Below are 11,373 nucleotides of genomic sequence, written 5' to 3'. Positions count from 1 at the left end.
GTGTGGGGCTGAGGGAGGGATGAACAAAGGATGCACATCCAAGTGTGAGTGTGATGCAGAAGGGAGTGGGAGAAGAGGAAATGAGGGCTTAGGGAATGGCCTCTTGGAGGAAATAAATCCAGTTGATTGATTGATTGACCTAGGTAAGAGTAGAGTTGTCCTTAGACTTAAAGACCACCTTTACCTAATCCATTTTTCATTGTGTGTCAATTATCCCTCTCTTCTCACAGCTCACTGGACTGGTGTGCCCCCTCCCCTTCATCCTCTCCCTACCCCCCCACTCATTGATGGCTCCGTCATGTCTCTTTCTTAAGCTCCAGTCCTTATGTTAACAGCACCATCAGAGTGTGTGCCTTTAACGGGGAAAGGTCTCCATTCATTCTAGCTGACTGCCGGCTGCCGACTGGGTGGCTACTGAGTCAATAAAAGGGAAGGGGGCGTGGATGAAGGGCACAGGGGTTATGGGAAAGGCTGTGGGGGTCAGGTAAATCCAGATTCATTTTTAAATGGGATATCAAGAGTGACCCCGATAGGGTTTCTCGAAGGGTAATTTGGGGGAGGTGGGGGGGGTGTGCTCATATCTGATCATCTCTCACCTGTCATCACTTTCCAAGTGAAATGCTGGGGACAAAGGGAGCTGGAAATAGTTTGCCCTAAATGCTTCTTTCCCATAAGATCAGTTTTGGGGTTTTGAAAAGAAAATGGAAGTTACAATAGGAGGGATTAAGGAAAGATATGATTGTTAAATCTCTGGAGATCTCTAAGAATAGGAGAGCCGCTCCCATCTTGCCCCCAGTTCAAGAAGGAGGCGTTAGGCGGAGTCGCCTGGAGGCAGGCAGTGGGAGGGGATGATTCTGGGGGTGAGTTTTTTGTATCCGTCCTCAATGGTTTAGTCATGGGGTCCCTTCCAGCCCACGATTTCTGGAAGATGAGGACTCCAAGAAGACTGCAAGAAGCATCATCCTGGGTTTTGAACTTTTCACCAGTGCACTAGGCTCAAGAGAGCTATTTCCTATAAAATTATTTTTATTGGGCTCATCCAAATGGGGATAGAGAGAGAGAGGAGGGAGAAATATGGGACAGAAACGGCAGGATATGATTGGGCAGGATGATGCTGTTGAAAGCCTGGAATTGGACCTTCAAAACTACATCAGTGAGTAAAATTTATTTAGAATGAAACTAATGGGACTCATTTTTAGGGAACCTTTGTTCTATGGGAGTCTTTTTCTTCAAAATCATCCAGTGAGTGAGTGAAGGAAAATTGCATAATCTGGCGATTTGAGGACTGTTTTGAGGTGTTTGTCACCACAGTGAAGAGGTTCTACTGTGAAATCACCCCTTGCGTGGCCCCCCACCCCCGGCCCCCCGGCACGGAGAAGGAGATGGTGCTAGGCATTTGAACTGTTAAAAAAATTTATTAAAATGTCCAGGAGTACATAAATGCACAGTGTTGGGATACCACGGACCTACGGAACACTGCACGTCAAAACCAGCGGAGAGTCCAAAGCGTGTCGCACACACGCACACACGCACACGCACACGCACACGCACAGAAGTAAAAAAAAAATTCCTCGGTTTAAAAAAACCCCAGAAACCGGGAACCCCAAAGAATTAGTAAATTGAGCCACCCTCCCAATCGCCTGAATACCTCTGCACGGGGGAAGAGAGGAGAGAGGGGGTGGGGAGAGAGAGAGGTGGGAGGAGAGAGATAGAGAAAGATGGAGAGAAAGAGAGATGGAGGGAAAGAGAGATGGGAAGAGAGAGATGGAAAGAGAGAGATGTAGAGAGAGAGAGAGTTGGAGAGAAAGGAAGATGGAGAGAGAGAGATGGAGAGAAAGAGAGATGGAAAGACAGGGAGATGGAAAGACAGAGAGATGGAGAGAAAGACAGGGAGATGGAGAGAAAGACAGAGAGATGGTAAGAGAGATGGAGAGAAAGAGAGTTGGAGGGAAAGATAGATGGAGAGAAAGTCAGAGAGATGGAAAGACAGAAAGGTGGAAAGAGAGAGGGAGAGAAAGACAGGGAGATGGAGAGAAAGGGAGATGATACCTCTCCGTGGAGGAAGAGAGGAGAGAGAGGTGGAGAGAGAAGGATGGAGAGAACGAGAGAAATGGCAAGAGATGGTGAGAGAGAAGCAAGAGGCCACCGGCACGAACAAACTAAGACTACACTTTCCAACAACACCAGATTCAAACAGAAAAAAATAACAGAGGAAAAAGAAAGGGGGGAAAAAACCCCAAACCTTCTAGCAACATTTAAAACTGAGAGACTGGATTTTTTTTTTCTTTTTCTTGCTTTGCTTTCTGAAATCGAGACGAGTCCCAAACTGGAAAGTGGAAAGCTCAGAGCGATCTGCGAGCGAGCGCTGGTCGTGGCGGGCTGCAGGAGGCGCCCTGGCCCGGCGAAGGACAGGCCCGGCTGCCCTGGAGATTCGCGGACCTCGGAATTGGCTTTCCCTCCCCCACCCCTCGGGGCCGGCTCTGAGCGATGGGGATTTAGGGCTTTAAAACGTCGTCGTTGGACCGTATCCAGTCCGAGCTCGTGGAAGGAGGGGGAGGGGGGAGTCTCTTGGTGACACGTTTTTATGTTTAAAATCTGTTTTGTATTTTCCTTTTAATACTGCAAACCTTTCTACTATACGATCACAGGTGGGAGTTACTACTTCAAGTTTTATGCGATTCTATTCAACCAGCAAAAGACCGGAAACATAAGGGACCCGTCAGCCTCTCCTCTCCCCCGTCCCCCAACCGCAGCTGGAGAGAGAGGGAAGGAGGGATGGAGGGAGGGAGGAAGCAGGGAGGAGGGAAAAAGACTTTCGGGGGCGTGGGACCACCAATGCCTGCTATGGGGGCGAGGGGAGAAGGGAGGGATAGAAAAACAGACTCTTTTGCAACAGGCAGGCTGGGGGAAGTTGATGGGGCTTAGACATGCCCAGAGTCCAAAGGCTGGGAGTCCTGATGGGAAGAGATGAACAGGAGATCAGACTGAGCAAGGAAAATGGACAATACTATCTTCCATCCCTGACTTCATGATCATCCAAGTCTGGTTGTCTACCGTATCCCTCCGAATCTAAGTCAGCCCCATCTACGAGTCTACTCCCCCTTCCCGTGCATCTCATTCAAAGACCAGCCAAGGCGACTTCACCACATAAGATGAAGATCAGTTTAAGAGCTCTGGGGGAGCGGTCATAAAAGTATCCGTCTTACATTCGGAGCAATAAGGGACATATACACACAGATATGAGACACTCTTGTATGTGGGTACACACATACCTTCCCATGGGCACTCTGTGTATGTGGATGATTACACAGGTACATCGATACTTTAGCGGGAGGTATCTTTTGGGTGTAAGAAGTGGAAGTCGAGGCTTTTTCAAAAGGGAGTTGGGTTGGGGGCTTGGGATCAGGGGTGGGGCCCCTCCCCTACCTCTTCTGCCAAAGGTTTTGTGGGGAATGGGAGTGGGTTGGGCTGGGTGGGGCTTGTGCTTTCTCTTGCCTTGGCCTTCAGCAGAAGTTACTCTCCTCCTCCTCCTCCTCCCAGTCCAGCTTGGGGTGCTTCTTGTGTTTTCTCCGCTCCTTGCGGGATTTGTGGTGGTGGTGCTGGTGATGCGGGTGGTGATGGCGGTGATGGCGCCGGGTCCTGTGGGATCTCCTAGCTGCCGGGCGGAGGGGGACAGGAGAAAGGGAAGATTTATCCAGGGATGCCTGGTGGAGGAGAATTCTCTGCCTCCTTAACCTGGGAGTCTGGACGAGAGAAGCAGCGTGGCCTAGTGGAAAGAGCCTGGGAGCCTAGGAGTCAGAGGACCTGGGTTTTAATCCTGCCTCTGCCAACTGCTTGCTGTGAGATCTTGCACAAGTCACTTCACTTCTCTGTGCCTCCATTTCCTCAACTGTAAAATGGGGATTCGAAAACCATCTCCCTCCTACTCAGAGTGTGAGCCCCGTGTGGAACGGGGAATGTGTCCAACCTGATGCACTTGTATCTACCCCAGCACTCAGAACAGTGCTTGACACACAGTAAGCACTTAACAAATATCACGGAAAAAAAAAAAGATGTTAGATCTGCCAGCCCACCCGGCTTTCCTCATCTTTCCCCCACTCCAGGAGGCCTGTGGGCAGTTTAATGCAAGAAAATCAAGGTACTTGGTTACTCGCTCAGGCAAGGGGCTCCTTGCAAGGCTGGTCCAGGGGTCCCAGGATGGGAGAAAGCGAGAGGGAGGGAAGCAGCCACCTACGTTTTGTACAGACGATCTTGGGCCGATCCCACTTCCCGTTACTGTGACACTTGATGGTGGGCAGGTGGTGCTGCAGGAAGCCCTCCTCGCATTGGTAGCGCACAGTCGAGTGGATGCTGTACTTGTCCTTCCTCGAGCCCAGGGGAAAGGCGTTCTCCACAGCTGGGGGCAGCCCACACAGCACTGCAGACACAGTCAGACAAGGGAACCAAGGAGGAGACCAACATCAGCACAGTCCATAAGATCAGGGGGCATGTACCCAACGGGGCCTCCGTGGGGCCTCTGCAGGGTTGGCCGCTTATCCCAGGGGTCTGGAGGTAGCGGGCATTTTGCCAATAGGGCAGAAGGGGAACGGGAGGGGGAAAGGCAAGGAACAGTATCTCCCACCCTGCCCCTGGTCCCTCTCCTCTGATATTCCATAGAATATTATCAGTCCCTGAAATCCAACCCTCTACAACTCCCCCAATAAATAATCTGGTGTCAAGGGTCAGAGGTACTCTGGTCCTGTATCTCTTTTAGCTAAATTTCTTTGAGTCTTCCCCATTGTGCCTCTCCTGTGCTTCCCCTCCCACCCCAACCAACACGCCCCCCCCCCCCGCCTCCCCCACATACGCACACCTCACGGCCCCCTGGAAAGGGCATGGGAATCTCCCTCTACCTTGCAGGGTTTCTAGGCTTCCGTTGGGGAAAAAGTCTCCATTGACATTTACATGGAATTCACCAGCTGGAAGTCAAGGCTGTCAAATCCCTGACTCCCAGTCTTGATATTTACAAAGGGTGCGGAATTTAAATACCAAGTCAAAGAAACAAACTCAGGCACTCCCATGCCCTGGGGGAAAAAATAATCGATAAGAGGGAAGTCTCCGAAGCTGGGTTGCCCCGGGGGCCGGGCCAGGGCACCGTGCTGAGCAAAGCCATGTTTGGGCATTTCAGCACCAGGATGTAGCTCCGACAGCCGCTCTTCTTCCATCCCTGGCACCACCTTGGCCAGGCTGGAGTGGATGGAGAGCCAGGGCTGGTAGAACTGCTCACATCTCCACTGCCAAACATATGCTCTCCTTCCCCGCCTAAAGTCCCTACCTCCCCCTCCCAGGGTGACCAAGTGGAGCAGTGGCATGAAGTCAGGGAGGTGCTGAGCTTGTGGTAAGATTGGACTTCTTTGCCTTTGCCAGTCCCCTCCTTGTCTCCAGAACCCCCTCCCTCCCAAGAGATCTGAAGATCAACTAGACCATAACCACGCATCACCTCTGTCACTCCCCGGGCCCATCTCTGTGGTCATCTATGAGGTCAAGTGAGTTTTTTCCATTAGTCAGGATTGAAACCATCCCCAGGCCCGGATTTTCAGAGGGGAGACACGTGGAGGAGGGAGAGCTGGGTGTCATCTCTCCCACCCTCCCCTATTCCCTCCCTGGGCCTGGAGGTTGGCTACTTTATGATCACTAAATGCAATTTGGTTTGGCATTAAAAATGAATGCCCCTCTTGTACCATTTACATAGGGACCATGTGGCATTATATAACTATATGGAGAGCTATAGTTATATCCTCTCTAAATTATAGATGGGGTCGGGTGTGAAAGGGGGGGGGCTGTGTTTTGACAGATCCTCACTAAGGTGTGCTGAACTATCTGCATATTTAATTAATTGCCTTATTGGGGAACATATATCATGACATTTCACTGCCTGTCGGCTCTGCCGGGAATTGAAAGTGTATTTCTCCAGCTCCATTTGAACAGCTGGAGGTTAATATAACTTTCAAGATAAGAAATAGGAGACTTAATAGTTTTAATAGTGTCATATTAAGGAAATTAAAGCGAAAGGAAGGAAAAAATAGAGCCGTAAAAAACACAGAGATAAAGCTGTTGTGGCCTGGGGGGCGGGGGAGGGAGCAGGGAAAGGATGGAATGGAGTGTACAATCTATCGCATTGTACTTTCCCAAGAGCTTAATCCAGTACTCTGCACACAAGCGCTTAATAAATACCATCGATTGATTGATCAGTTGTGTATTCTCAGGAAACCAGGGCACGCCTTCCCTCGGGGAAGCTCCCGTCTACGGCATTCAATATGGGGTTCAGACCCTCCTGGGTGGCAGGGTTAGGGGCACATCGGTGGGATCCAGGTCGGGTGACTCTGAGGTGCCTGTGACCCTGCCTTTGTTAGGCAGGGCACAAGCCGCGTAACGTTATTCTGACGATTTTGCACGAATCCACCCAGACCTAGAGGGTTTCCCCGGGGAGTCCCCTGACCACCGCCCTCCACCACTTGCTCTAGAGCTCTTGTTTTTCCCTGCCAGCTCCTTCTGAACACAGGTGCCACTTCTGGGATCACTCATCAGAGAGATTTCAGCATGACCTAGTGGGTAGAGCACGGGCCTGGGAGTCAGAAGGTCTTGGGTTCTAATCCCGGCTCCCCCACTTATCTGCTGGGTGACCTTGGGCAAGTTGCTTCATTTCTCTGGGCCTCAGTTACCTCATCTGGAAAATGGGGATTGAGACCGTGAGCCCCATGTGGGACAGGGACTGATTTGCTTGTATTCACCCTAGCACTTAGAAGAGTTATTTTGACTAATGGAAAAACTCACTTGACCTCACAGATGCACAGAGATGGGCCCGGGGAGTGACAGAGGTGATGTGTGGTTATGGTCTAGTTGATCCTCAGATCTCTTGGGAGGGAGGGGGTTCTGGAGACAAGGAGGGGACTGGCAAAGGCGAAGAAGTCCAATCTTAACACAAGTTATATTGTGCTCTCGTCTTCCCTTCCAAAGAGGCCAAAACCAAGCTTCGACCCACCCCCAGGGTGTCACCCAGCCAATCAGAGGGCAGCATCAGACAATTTACAGTCTGTCCCCCATCCCCCCCCCCCCCCCCCCCCCCCCCCCCCCGCCGCACACTTTCCCACTTCACAGTGAGAGAGCTTCTGTAAACACCTTTCCTGGGGACGAGTTGCAGGAGTCAGAAGGAGCTTACCTGTTCCTTTTTTGCAGATGTAGGGGAGATTGTAGTTGCAGGGCACATCGTTCCAGCGGCCGCTCTCATGGGCCACGGTCACCACGCAGTCTTCCCCTCCCGCAAAGAAGTTATCTGGCTGGTTTTCCCTCCAGTTCTCGTATTGCTGAGGGAATGGGGTGGGGAGAGAGAAAATAGACCTCAGTCATTTCTTCCGTAGCTAAGGGCTGGGGGTGGGAGGGTGACCCACCCATCCCCAGGTTCTAGAGGTCACACCCTTCTATTCCGTCTTTCTCCTGACCTAAGGCTCTTGCCACAGTCCAAGCACACAGCTCTGCCACTTGTCGGCTGTGTGACTGTGGGCAAGTCACTTAACTTCTCTGTGCCTCAGTTCCCTCATCTGTAAAATGGGGATTAAGACTGTGAGCCCCACGTGGGACAACCTGATTCCCCTATGTCTACCCCAGCACTTAGAACAGTGCTCGGCACATAATAAGCACTTAACAAATACCAACAATAACCAAAAGGCTCGTTACCCAGGAGTGCCCACTCCCTCCCCACGGTCCTCCTTGCTCACCAGGCCGGTGTTGTCGGTCCACTGGAAATCCCGTTCCACGATCCGGTCATTCAATCCGATCCACGTGTTCTCGTGCCCGAAGCCTGGGGACAGGGAATTGGGGGTGGGAGTTGGGGGGGAAGAACTGCAGGGCCTGGGATGTAGCAGGAGGGAAACAGGCCTGGGGTAGGCCCTCCCTGAGAATCTCATACCACTAGGCGGTGTAGCTTTTGTGATCCACCCCAGGGGTGGCTGCAGTCTTCCCGCCGGCAATTCGCATCAGAAAAGACCTGGGCTCTGAGGGCCTTGAACTGGGAGACTCTTAGATGGTTCTGGCTTTGGGACATCCCAGAGGACTGTGACAAGTATTCCTCTAGCTCCCTACTCCCCAAACAGTCCCCAAGCTGTCCCACTCCACAGGGCCTTTCTGCTCCTCTCCCTCATGACCCTGAAGATAGGACCGCCAACTCGCCCCACTCCCCACACACACTCACAGGGTCCCCACAAGACTCACTCTTTCGGCTGGCAGCACCCGCTGCCTTCAATTGCCTGTGGCCTGGGGCCCCCATGCCCTTGACTGCCCCCATTCCCGCCCCCCCACCGCTCCCATTCCCACCCCGCACACCAGGCTGGAGTCCCTACTGTTGATGAAGCCGTGCTCCTCTGGGGAGTGGATGCTGGTGAGGTGGCCAGCCCGGCGGCGGCAGTCCCGCTCGGCATCCTCCCAGGCACGGCGGTGAGCAAAGTAGCGGTAGCAGTGGCCCTGAAACTTGTGCCAATTGTGGTCGCAGCCTTCTGTGTCTGAGAGGAGGGTGGGGGGCCAATTGGGTGGGGGGGAGGGGGTTCGTGGGAGACAGAGAGGAGAGAGTCATAAACAGTAAAAGGGGGAGCAGCGTAGTCTAGGGGATAGAGCACAGGCCTGGGAGTCAGAAGGACCCGAGTTCTAATCTCAGCTCTGCCACTTGTCTGCTGTGTGACCTTGGGCACGTCACTTCTGTTCTCTGGGCCTCGGTTTCCTCAGATGGAAAATGGGGATTAAGACTGTGAGCTCCGTGTGGGACACGGACAGTGTCCAAATTAATTGGCTTGTATCTACCATTCATTCATTCAATAGAATTTATTGAGCGCTTACTATGTGCAGAGCACTGTACTGACCGCTTGGAATGTACAATTCAGAATGTACAATACCCCAGTATTAAGCACTTAAATACCATAACACCCCCTGCCCCAAAATCAGTACTGTTTCAAGGCCCACTCAGTGTGGAACATCCAGGAAGTGCCTTGGATTGGGAGCCAGATGACCTGGGTCCCAAAGCCTGCTCAGATATTATAATAATAATAAAAAAATAGTATACTGTTAGCTCCTTGTGAGCAGGGATCACTTCTACCAACTCTGTTATATTGTACTTTCCCAAGCACTTAGTACAGGGCTCTGAACACAGTAAGCGCTTAATAAATGTCTTTGGCTGATTAATCGATTGATTGGTAATTGTGAGGTGCTGACTATATGCCAAGCACTGTACTGGGGTAGGTGCAAGATCATCAGTTCAGACACAGTCCCAAATGAGGCTCACAGTCTAGAGGAGAGGGAGAGCAAGTATTCTATCCCATTTTGTAGTTGAGGAAACTGAAGGCCAGAGAATAATAGTGATGAGTACTTGTTAAGTGCTTACTATGTGCTGGGCACTGTACTAAGCACTGGGGTGGATACATGCAGATCGGGTTGGACACGGTCCCTGTCCCGCATAGGGCTCGCAGCCTCAATCCCCATTTTATAGATGAGGTAACCGAGGCACAGAGAAGTCAAGTGACTTTGTCCAAAGCCATACAGCAGACAAGTGGCATGAAGTGACTTGACCAAGGTCACACAGCAGGCAATTGGCAGAGCTGGAATCAGAACCCAGGTCTCCTGACTCTCTGTCCTGTGCTCTTTCCACTAGACCACATTACTTCTCTTTTGAAGAAACTCTTAGGCCTGGCCCAAGATCCAGTGCCAGTTCTGGCTGGTTTCTTTTTCCTGTGATTGAAAGTTCCTTGAGGGCAGGGGTGGCCTTGTTCTGATGCTCCCCATGGTGTGGAGCCTGGTCTAACAGGAAGAATTTCACACCCACCCTCCCTCCTTCCTGGGGCTTCATCCCCTGGCTTCTTCCTTCAGCACATTAGTGGGGACCTGGAAACCTGAGGCACTGGAGGAGGGAAACGTGTTGTGGGCAGGGAATGTTATACTCTATGTCGTTATACTTTATATCGTTATACTGTACTCTTCCAAGTGCTCAGTACAGTGTTCTGCACACAGTAAGCACTCAATAAATACGATTGAATAAATGAATTAATGCATATTCCCCTAGGTCCTGGCGAGGCCTCCTTCTGCTGTGGGGCGGAGCTCCAGGCTGGAGGCCTCTCACCTTTCTCGCAGACGCTCCCTCCGTAGCTGGGCAGACAGAGGCAGACGAAGGAATTGATCTCATCGATGCAGGTGCCGCCGTTCTGACAAGGGCCGGACAGGCAGTCGTCGATATCTGCAGAGCCAGGAGATCCGAAGGGTCAGCTCTTCCCCTTGACCTCCCACCCACTGAGCCTCCAGAGGCCAAGCGGAGACTCCTGGAGCAGCACAATAAGGGGGCTGGACAGAGAGCAAGGAGCTTGACCTTCTGATCCCACGCCCATCCACATCCTGGCAGGATGCCTCCAGAGGCAGCAGAAAGACAGATGTGAAAAATGACTCACTGTGTGAACACCGATTAATTAGCAATTAGCATTAATTAGCGCCACTCCTGGAAGCCACCGTCAACTTGGCCGAGGCTTTGTTTGTGGGTCTGGATGGAGTCACCCAAATTGGGTGTCCTTTTGATGTCTCGCCCAGTGGGTAGCAGAGAGTGAAATCAAAGCCGCTAAGCAGGGAGACCCCTCCTCTTTCCAGGTTTCTGGCTCTGTGGTAACTTTCCTGGACAGCGGCAGCCTGTCCTCCTGTCCTCCCCAGACAGGGAGCCAGAGGTCTGGGCCAGGCACCACCCCTCTCCACTCCCCATCTCACCCGAAGAGACTGGCAGCAGCGTGGCATGTGCCAACAGAGAGATGCCATATTGGATTCCCTCTGACAAGAACGGGGGTGCGGCAGCTGCTGCAGCTGAAGTTGCTCAGCTGCGTCCAATGGGTTCGATTTCGGCACTAATTGGGGCTGATTTATCTATGGCTAACAAACAGGGAGGGAGGGTAGGTGGGGAGAAAATGAGTTTCCTTCTGTTCTAGCTCTCTCTTCCCCCAGGGGGAGATGGGGTGGGTGGAGGGGAAGAGGGCTCCGAGACTGATGCAGCACAGGGAGGATTCTAGTGTCTTGCTCCCTGTTTTGCACCGCCAGAAGGCTCCAGGTTTACCTCAGCCTGTAGTTAGGTATGCAGGGATGGGGATGGAGCCAGCCGGCATGAGAGGGACCAAACCACAGGGCCAGGGACCATGTCTATTTCGCACCTATGTCTCATTTCCCAACGCTTAGTGGAGAGCTCTGCACACAGTAAAGCGTTGAATGAATACCCTAACTACTTCTACTTGTAGCAACTAGCTGGTGATGACCAATTTAGTGTTGGGTGCCTCAGCTAACCTAAACGTCCCTCGCTCACCTCTCTCCTGTCTCCAATCCACT

The 11,373-nt window shown here is 52.0% G+C and overlaps 1 protein-coding gene across 4 annotated transcripts in view; it reads right to left on the bottom strand.

Moving 5' to 3' along the window:
• Window positions 1-2,579: 2,579 nt before the first annotated feature.
• NCAN (neurocan) overlaps window positions 2,580-11,373 on the bottom strand; it is a 95,224-nt gene continuing 86,430 nt past the window's right edge. For all 4 annotated transcript variants that reach the window (XM_029051710.2, XM_029051708.1, XM_029051712.2 and 1 more), the window contains 7 exons: window positions 10,139-10,252; window positions 8,376-8,534; window positions 7,755-7,837; window positions 7,199-7,343; window positions 4,235-4,417; window positions 3,496-3,655; window positions 2,580-2,954 (listed from right to left, as the gene is read on the bottom strand). In XM_029051710.2, the coding sequence (XP_028907543.1) occupies window positions 3,504-3,655; window positions 4,235-4,417; window positions 7,199-7,343; window positions 7,755-7,837; window positions 8,376-8,534; window positions 10,139-10,252 (836 nt within the window). In that variant the 3' untranslated portion in view covers window positions 2,580-2,954; window positions 3,496-3,503. The remainder of the gene's footprint in view (window positions 2,955-3,495; window positions 3,656-4,234; window positions 4,418-7,198; window positions 7,344-7,754; window positions 7,838-8,375; window positions 8,535-10,138; window positions 10,253-11,373) is intronic.

This window comes from Ornithorhynchus anatinus, chromosome X1 (genome assembly GCF_004115215.2).
Source record: "Ornithorhynchus anatinus isolate Pmale09 chromosome X1, mOrnAna1.pri.v4, whole genome shotgun sequence".
Classification (NCBI taxonomy): domain Eukaryota; kingdom Metazoa; phylum Chordata; class Mammalia; order Monotremata; family Ornithorhynchidae; genus Ornithorhynchus; species Ornithorhynchus anatinus.
Note: the sequence above shows the minus strand (reverse complement) of the source record. Positions and strands in the feature narration are given on the sequence as shown.